We start from the raw sequence: 9,166 nt of genomic DNA, 5'->3' as shown, positions 1-9,166 counted from the left end.
AGGATGACGGTGACACCAGTCACTTCATTTCTTCCTACATTTGTTGGCGTCGACTTTGTACCTGAACACAGAAACGTGAACAGCTCCTGATCCCCAGTGAGCGCATCACAGGGTTCACTGAAATGTTCACTGGGTGAAGTCACAATGTTTCAGACCACATTTGTTCTTCTGGCTTGAGTTGAATGTAAGAACAGCTGAGAGTTCATCTGAAACATGACACGAGGATGGTTGACACTGAACAGCTCCGTCTCCTGGCGAATCGCACACATATGAGAGCGTTCAGGTCAAAGACGAGACGTCTGTGTGAACTGTCAGTGAAGCATCCATATGTCTCCCTGCTAAGGTTTGAACACACCTGAAACCAGAGCACTGCTTCCTCTGATCCACACGTCACTCACGTCCTGCCATCATCAGGGTTAGCCGCTGAGCCAAACCCGACCCGCTGTCCACGCTGCCTCCTGCCTCCGAGGAGCTCATCGAGTGCGTCTGTGATATCAGCAGAGGAATAAAGGGCATCAGTCAAAGTCAGGGGAAGGCGACAACTTCACAGGCAGCGATCAGGTTCGGTCACACTCGGAGCAGAAAGCCAGAGCGCCGTTAAGCGCCGGCTTCGCCTTTCATAGCGTGAGGCACAAGAAGCTTCTCCGTCTGGACTGGGCTGACAAACTGAATTCTCTTGTGGTATTTCAGACACAGCAGAAGCCTCAGAGGGCCTGTTGACCCTCCCTGTGCCCTGCTTTTATTCCCAACAGCTCCTTGATAGCACACAGATCAAATTGTTCTCGACCCCTCACTCCTCTCCTCGCTCCTCTCCTCACTCCTCTCCTCACTCCTCTCTTCACTCCTCTCCTCGCTCCTCTCCTCACTCCTCTAGCTTCTGTCTCTTCTCCTCCCTAACTGGCACTAATTCACTCTGTCACTCATCACCTCCTCCTCACATGTCCTGATTTCCTCCTGCTCCATTTCTAGAGTGTCACCGGTGTAATATGAGAACGTCTCCGAGTTCTCTCTCTGCTCTCCAGCGACCTTGTTTCTAACCTTGTCCCTTGTCTCTGTTCTTCTCTTCTCTCTCTCTCCATGACTCTTCTTTCCAACCATCTCCTCCAACAGCCAAGATGGCAATGAGCAGCATCCTCAACGCTGATGACATCAAGAAAGCTCTAGATGCATTTGCAGGTAAAGCTCTGGCCAGTGACAGACCACAGGTTCTCATGTAGAACCTTCACTCTGCTCTGGCCCACAGCGTGATCTGGTTTTTGTGGAGAATCAGTGAGCTTCAGGCTGCAGAGCGTGGTGAGGCTTTGGCTGGGTGTCAGTCCCATTCTACAAATTACACTGAAGTGGAAAAATAGATGTAATTGGAAAAATCTGCAGAATGTTTAAGTACCTGCTCATCCCACTGCTCCAGCCGTGAGCTTCATGTGACGTCACCCTCTGTTGCCATGGAGAAGAAGCTAATTAGAGATGCAGTACCAAATTCAAAAGCTTTGTCGGGAGCAAGTCGCAGCATCATCGTTTAAATCTCAAAGTTGATGCAAGCTTTTGACTGAATTTTCGTGCTAATGTTGTGGATCTTTGCTTGACCGTTTGTGCAGTTGCTGACTCTTTTGATCATAAGAAGTTTTTCGAGATGGTGGGTCTGAAGTCCAGGTCCTCTGATGATGTGAAGAAGGTCTTCACGGTGCTGGACGCCGACAACAGCGGCTTCATAGAGGAAGAAGAGCTCAAGTGAGACAAACACTCATAAAAGCCTAAAAATGCAGCAATGATACACGCAGAACAAACGGCCTTCTTGCTAATCCAGTCTACTCTGCTTCCTTTAGATTCGTCCTGAAAGGTTTTGCCAAAGATGGCAGGGACCTGACAGACAAAGAAACCAAAGCATTTTTAAAAGCAGCCGACAAGGATGGAGACGGCAAGATTGGAGTCGACGGTAAACACACCGGCAACATCCAGCTCCATTAGAGGGAGTCCCACCGTCCCCCCAGTCCACCCCGACTGGGACAGAAATGCTTCATCGTAGGACGAAGGCGATCGCTCCACAGCTTTGTCCCTCTAACGGGACCCAAACCATGTCAGGCCCCCTATAATAAAACAGAGCCACTAGATTGTAGACGTGCTTCCTTTAGTCTTTATGTATAGAAACGTGTTTGAGATTCATCCTGAATAAATGTGTTCTGACAGAAAATAGCTTCCCTTCAAAACACAGTCCACAGTTCAGCTGTTTGACGTAACTCACTAGACGCATGCCGGGATTCTTTTTAAAGATATTTTTTGGGCGTTTCCACCTTAAATGATAGTTGATAGTGAAGACAGACAGAGAAACGTGGGGAGGAGAGTGGAGGATGACATGCTGGCTGGAATCCAGCTGCTACCTGGAGGATTATAGCCGTCCGTGGGTGACCCGCCCGGCCCACCGACGGATTCGTTTTATACGCTAAATCTCACAAAATGGTGAAATGTGATTTAAATCTGAGGTGCTGAAGAGTTGAAGGCTCCCCCCTTGACTTCAGATTCTCTCTCTGACTTCACGTTTTACTCCTACGGTGTATAGGCTACCGCGGAGCGTTTTCACTCCTTAGACACACTTTAGACTTGAAATGCTGCAAAGTGTGGACGAACAAACACCTCCACCGACCTGACATCTGTTCTTTCATTTGTGGTCTTTCAGAATTTGCTGCCCTTGTGAAAGAATGAACCGTCAGCTGTGGCTCTGACGGATCACCTCCCGAGCACCGCCCCACATCCCTTCGCCAGAACTGAAGCCTCGCCTCACCTCCCGCCTCATCTGAGACTAAAAACCCAGATTCCTGCTACGAAAACGCTCCTCGCCTGAACCTCCTCTCTCCCGCCGCCGTCTTCGCCGATGCTGCGCTGAAGTACGCCGCGGCGTGCAAACCGCCGACCCCTCCGATGCCCCGTAGCAGCATTCACGCCATTTGTTTTATCCTTTTTATACAAACTGTTCTCGTTTCTCTTTATGTGTAGATATTAAAAAAACATGCCTGCAGGAACAAACCGACACATTTTAAACGATAAAGTAGATCTCTAAAGAGAAAGACCCTCATCTCCTTCTGTCTCTGACTCCACCCTCTGATGCCCCGTTGCCCTCTTTATTTGTCCCTCCTGTTTTCTGTCCATGTCACCTCCGGCTCAGCCTTCCTGCATCCCCTGTCCTCTCCCACACCATCCAGACATCTCTTTCTCCTCTGGTAATGAGCTGATCGTAAAACATACCAAAAGAAGAAAGAAGTCAAGCTGTGAAAGAATAAAATAAAGTTGAAAAACAAAACACAAAGACTCCTCCGTTAATTCTTTCCTTTTCTGATTTTGCACTTTCAACCCAGCAGTCATTCTTTTCTCTATGTGGCGTCTCTTATCAAGCAGATCGACTTGAAGCAGTGGATCTTCAGCAACCCAATCATGTGGAAAGAGGTGCTTTTGTCTATGAGGGGGTCACAGTGATCCCTCGGTGTCATTAGTCAGGACTCGCTAGCATTGACCGAGTTGTCAGAGCTCCAAAAAACAACCTCTTGCAGTTACAGATCACTGAGGAAGCTCCTCCGGCTTGATTTTGTCTAGCAGGCCGCATTAGAAATGTAAATTCACAGAGAAAGCGGCCACATTACTGCGTCTGCCAGCCAGGCTTCACTCAGAGCGCTAGAGCCATGCTGCCGAGCCATTAGCACAATTGGATTCACACCGAGGTTCAATTTGGGTTAAGTATCCCCAGCGGAGGACCCAAACAGGCAACGCGGGAATCTTGATCTTCTTTAGTAGGACGTTTTACTGCCTGAGCAAATAAACACAGATCTGAAGCTCGGAGGCTAATCGACGAGCTCCACAGACGGTCGGTGTCGCTCACATGAGAGGACTGGAGGGGATTTATGAGGAGAGGCACGTTTCTGATGAACCACAGCATGCTGATGCCAATCAGCAGGAGGACAGAAGGAGGAGCTGCATGGAGCTCCACCAGCTGGAACAGATGAAAGTAACGACATAAAGACCAGATCACATTATCCTTTAATAGGTCACATTAGCTCACACATATGAGCCTGTTTTTTACTGGATCACATGACCTGCCTGAGGTTCCACCATCATTTTGAACAAAGCACATTTATTATTTATTTAGCAGCGGCTTTAATCACATGTAGACAGATGCAATACAAAAACATTAGAAAAGATCATTACAAGCAGCCGCATGGCATCAAGCGATCATCAACGTCCACACAACACAAGATGCATCTGATTCCCCGAAACATGAGCTGTACATTATATACACATTTGAACAGGACAATCACACGTCAGAGCCAACAAATCATCAACATCACAGACAACAATGACTGAAGCTCATTTGATGAGTGATTCAGCTGCTTTCTTCTACTGGAGCTCCAGGATGATCTAGGAGCTGGAAGGACCAACGCACACGTCGGCCTGTTTTAGGTGAACGTATCTGCATCACAGTGAACCTTCCTACAGCTCTACACTGGACACAGACAAGGAGGGAATTATAGAAAAAACTGCTGCATATTTATATGTATCAGCAGCCACTATGACCTCAGTCATGAACATAAAGCAGAATCATCACCTTTAAGAACAATTAAAATGCAGAAACTCCCTGAAGGTAGCATTTGGATTGCATGACTATTCACAGGCATAAATAACCCAAAACATCTGAAACTGTTAGACGTCTTTCTTCCTCTGTCCTCTTCTGAGGGGTATCATGGCGGACAGTGTTGTCAGAAGTAAAAGAACAAGACAAAACTATCTCCACTAAAGGTCCACTTCCTCAGCTTTCAACCGAACCTGCTGCCAAGGCGGGCGGCTGAATGAAGGGAAGGGTTTGGTGCTGGAGATGTCATCTGCGATACAGACGTGGGGCCGATTTGTCGTTGGTGACGGTGGGCTTCAGCTTCACTGTAGCGAATGGATTGGTGCCCCTTCAAAATAAAGAAAAGGTCGAGAGAGAGGGAAGAAGAGAAACAGACAGAGTGGTGAAAACCAGGACCAGGCAGCGCTCTGGCCCAGAGTGATGTCCTGGAGCCTGCAGTCCAGAGTTATGAGGCTAGACAACCAGCACGCCATTCCAGCTGCACAAACATCATCCAGCATCTGTTCACCTGAAGTCAGAGCGACAGTCGGCTCCCAAACGGTCACAACCCGGTGGCTTCAGCAGCAGCACGCACCTGAAGCTCTAATGCAGGGGTGTCGACATCCGGTCCTGGAGGGCCGCAATCCTGCATGTTCTAGATGTTTCCTTCTTCCAACACACCTGATTCAAACGATCAGGATCGTTATCAGACTTCTGCAGAGCTTGATGATGAGCTGATCATGTGAATCAGGTGTGTTGGAAGAAGGAAACATCTAGAACATGCAGGATTGCGGCCCTCGAGGACCGGATGTCGACACCCCTGTTCTAATGGAAGGAGAGCGTTCTGTGCCGTTTAGATCACGGCCTCATCTGCTGCGCTCTCATTTAATGGCTCCCTGATATACTTCAGACATACATCATGAGCTGCTGCACCAGAACACGAGTGGCCTCCATGTTGTACCGGCCCGCTGCTCAAAGCAAAGGCTGAAGCTGCGTTGTTCTTACCTGGGGAAGAGCTCCGGGCGTCCAGGTGGTGACGGTAACCTCTGCTGTAGAGAAGGAAGGTGTTGTTAGGATGTGAAGCACGCTGTAGAAACATGTCAGTCCTCCTACAAGCTGCTGAACTACACACACTTCACACAAACTGCAGAAGCACATAGTTTACTATGAAGCACTGGAAGCGTGCAGAGACACCCAGGAAACTGTGTGAATACAACACAAGAGGGAAGCTTGTTGGCTTCAGCTGAATGCACATGATGGGAGGAGTTTTCTATCATGATGAACAATAAACAAGATAGTGTGAATTAAATGTACGGCATATCATAGTCATCACTGTTTAGCACATTAATCCTTCTGTACATGTGTGATACCAGAGAGCCATTTATCATCTGAAGCCTGTCAGAGTGTCTCTGCACGCTGGTGACAGAAGCAATCACACTATTCAGATCACTGATGGATGTGATGGAGGAGCATCCAAGAGCAAACGGCAGCCAGCACACAGGCCTCCTACGGACCAGGCTTAGAAGGTCACATGAACTTCAGGCATGTCTGGAGTCTAGCATCGAGAAGAATCTTGTAAAAAGTCACAACATGCACACACACGTGCACACCACCTCTTTGCTAGCATCAGCAGCTGGAGCTGCCGCCCTGCGTCCACCAGAAAGACGGCTGCGGCGTCATGGAGAGCAGCACGTCGCCACAGCGCCCCTGCTGGACAGACGGCCACATCTATAGCAAACATCCATCACATGTTTCCCACATCATCATCAGATATGAGCCCAATTCCACAGTCTGTAGTGAAGCAGGTCAGTCCTGACATGTGAGGGGATGTCGTACCGAACACTGAAAACCAGCAAACTGAGCTACACTTTTTAATTAGTCTACGTTTGTGTCATTCAGGGTTAACGAATTATGAACCAGTGCTCTGTTGGGAAATAAACCCGTCTGAGCTGCAAGCTTCAGAAATTCAGTTTTAGCACCTGTTAGTAGCCAGGAGCTGCTTAGAAGGCCCGAAACACGAGAATGAACGGATCAGCAGCATCTATAACTAGATTTAAACTAACATAACACCTGCAGCTGATCTGTGAAGCATCGGTCATCAGTGGGAACAAAGCCATGAGGGCTCACAATGTCTTAAACGTCTGCAGAAGACAGCGTGGTGTGTCTGGAGCTGCTGACCTTGTGCTCTGATCTAGACTCAGCCCTCTTTTCAGAAGCCGCTGGCGTCGGTCGCGTCTCAGAGTGTCGACTCGAAGACGAAAACTGTGGCGGCGGCGGCGGAGGTGGAGGAGGCGGGGCTGCGTTCTGGCCGCCGCCCCCGGCCTGGTCCTGCAGGCTGCTGGAGCTGCTGCTGCTTCGAAGAGTGGAGGTGCTGGAACACAACAAGGAAGTGAAAGGCTGGTGTGTGCTGCTGGATGAAGACGTCAAATATCTGCCCTCACTTGAAGGACATTGACTTTTACCCCCAGAACACTGACTGACATGCAGATGAAGCTCTAGTCTTGAATTTCTAGCCTCCATGAACTGACTGTTCTGCACACGTTTATCTGTGGCGCGTCCACACGGACAGAGAACGTCGAGCAGCTCTTCCTCACAGCGATGGGTCACCCAAATATCTTAAATAGTTCATGTCATTATTCCAGACCTGAGTTTTCACGCTGAGCCTCTTTTTTAAACCCTAAAACAACAGGGACAGCGTCTGCTGCATCAGGGTGGACAGGCAAACATGGTGACAGGTTTAGACTCACGTCCTTCTTAATGGAGGCACTCATTTGATTACTGTCTGAAGTAAACTCTTCGTCTTGATGTCTGACTCAGCAACAGTAAAACACATTTTCTAACGTGGCTTCATAACAAGTGGAGTGTGATGGGAGTGTGTCTACCGGGGGCTGGGGGACATCGGAGGCTCGTCGGCTGCTTCCATGTAGGAGGCTGGAAACCATCCCTGCCTGCAAACAAAGCAGCAGCAGCTGATTAATGCTCATGTGAGATGTTTAAGGACACATCAGGAAGACGATGCTGTAAAGATTAATGCACTGCTGAGTGGTGCTGTTAGTGTTGATTATAGCTGCTCGCTGTGGGACTGCGGCGGGACCAGTACCAGTCCGTTAGTGGAGCTCCAGGTCCAATAATCCCACGAGCTCATTCTCCTGTTTAGTCCTAATTATTATATATTAGCATCATGTGCTGCTGGTTTATTGAAGGTTCCCAGAAACAGCTGCAAGAAAATCAGAGATGCAGCATTTGTGTTTGTGAGCCCTAAAACTATGGAGCACATTCAATATATACATATACCATATAGATATAGATAGATTAATGAAGTCTATCTATCCATCTATCTATCTATGTAGATCTATACCATATAGAATCCAGGTTGTGAAGCACTTTTAAAGCAAAGCAGAAACCGATGTGATCACTTTCACTAAACGTGACCTTCCTGAAGCTCCTCTTCTTTTACTCACACACTGTTGATCTTCTTTTATTTTATATCATATTTACTTGTTTTTATTTTATGTATTTCTATTTTTCATTCAGCGAGCTTTATTTACCATCAGATGCTGTGTATTCTTTATTATTATATATAATATAAATGTTTAGCTATATGGTTCAATGTGTTTTTTTTCCCCCTCTTTTTATTAATTGTTCTTCATCTTATTAATAATAATAAATATTATATTGTGTATTAGTAGTTATTAGGTGGGTTTAGTTCAGACTGTGTGACATTAATTATGTCATTCTATCCCCTTCCTGTTTATTTTCAGGTAACCTCTGCGTGTGACTGGTGTGTTCGGGTTCGGGTCAGCTCACTGACTTTTCCATATCAGGGTATTTTTAATGTCATCGTTATTTCTTCAGCCTGTAAACTTGTAATATTGTCTTTCTTCTTTCAGCTCATATTTTCTTATTGTCTGTTCAGTCTTTCAGATTTTAGCTCATCTTTCACACCACATGCTCTTCACAGAAAACCCACAGCTCTGCATCTAGAACTATCCGGAGCTGCCAGCAGCACCATGAACAGCAACATGCATGTACTGGACATCACAACACACACGAGGACGGCCTCACCGCGAGCTGCTGTCGCTGCGTCCAAACAGCCAGCCGTTCCTGGGCTGCTGGATCAGCACCGTCACCATCTGGCCCCTGCTGAAGGCCAGCAAGGTGGGCTGGGAGCTGGCTGGCTCGTGGGCCACCAGAGCCCTCATGGTTCTGCCTAAGTAGCCGGCGCCCACTGGGTCCATGGCGAAGCGAGAAAGGCTTCCCTGTGGCGACGGGGCTGGAGGAGTGAAACACACAGGTGACCAGATAAGAGGTGGTTGGAGCAGCAGTTAGCTGATAGACCTGCTTAGAAATGATGAATTAAACATGATGCACAGCGAGAAGGTTCTTCGTCATTCATGTGCAACCCTGTGTTCAGAACTCAGAGGCCACCAGACTCCTAAATGTCCAGTCTGCGTATCAGCAGGAAGCCGCTGTTGGTCTTCTAGCAGCTGCAGACATCAAGTCTGCTTCATGTTTCAGAGGAGAGGAAGTCGTACATAACGAGGATGTCCAGTTCACATTCTGGCCGTTGTTCAT

General features: G+C 47.8%; 2 protein-coding genes across 2 annotated transcripts in view; one reads left to right on the top strand and one right to left on the bottom strand.

Moving 5' to 3' along the window:
• LOC103371237 (parvalbumin-7-like) overlaps positions 1-3,294 on the top strand; it is a 10,256-nt gene extending 6,962 nt beyond the window's left edge. The window contains exons 2-5 of the mRNA XM_008300491.1: positions 1,111-1,176; positions 1,596-1,728; positions 1,824-1,933; positions 2,672-3,294. Coding sequence (XP_008298713.1) covers positions 1,116-1,176; positions 1,596-1,728; positions 1,824-1,933; positions 2,672-2,697 — 330 coding nt within the window. The 5' untranslated portion in view covers positions 1,111-1,115 and the 3' untranslated portion in view covers positions 2,698-3,294. The remainder of the gene's footprint in view (positions 1-1,110; positions 1,177-1,595; positions 1,729-1,823; positions 1,934-2,671) is intronic.
• A 1,528-nt stretch (positions 3,295-4,822) lies between these two features.
• baiap2l2a (BAR/IMD domain containing adaptor protein 2 like 2a) overlaps positions 4,823-9,166 on the bottom strand; it is a 14,289-nt gene continuing 9,945 nt past the window's right edge. Inside the window, exons 10-14 of the mRNA XM_008300497.1 lie at positions 8,657-8,864; positions 7,474-7,539; positions 6,770-6,962; positions 5,597-5,640; positions 4,823-4,940 (exon numbers count right to left, since the gene is read on the bottom strand). Of these exons, the coding sequence (XP_008298719.1) occupies positions 4,859-4,940; positions 5,597-5,640; positions 6,770-6,962; positions 7,474-7,539; positions 8,657-8,864 (593 nt within the window). The 3' untranslated portion in view covers positions 4,823-4,858. The remainder of the gene's footprint in view (positions 4,941-5,596; positions 5,641-6,769; positions 6,963-7,473; positions 7,540-8,656; positions 8,865-9,166) is intronic.

The sequence above is a fragment of the Stegastes partitus genome, unplaced genomic scaffold (assembly GCF_000690725.1).
Source record: "Stegastes partitus isolate 25-593 unplaced genomic scaffold, Stegastes_partitus-1.0.2 Scaffold1549, whole genome shotgun sequence".
NCBI classification, from domain to species: Eukaryota; Metazoa; Chordata; class Actinopteri; family Pomacentridae; genus Stegastes; species Stegastes partitus.
The sequence above is the reverse complement of the archived record's forward strand: the minus strand, read 5'-3'. Positions and strand labels throughout refer to the sequence as shown.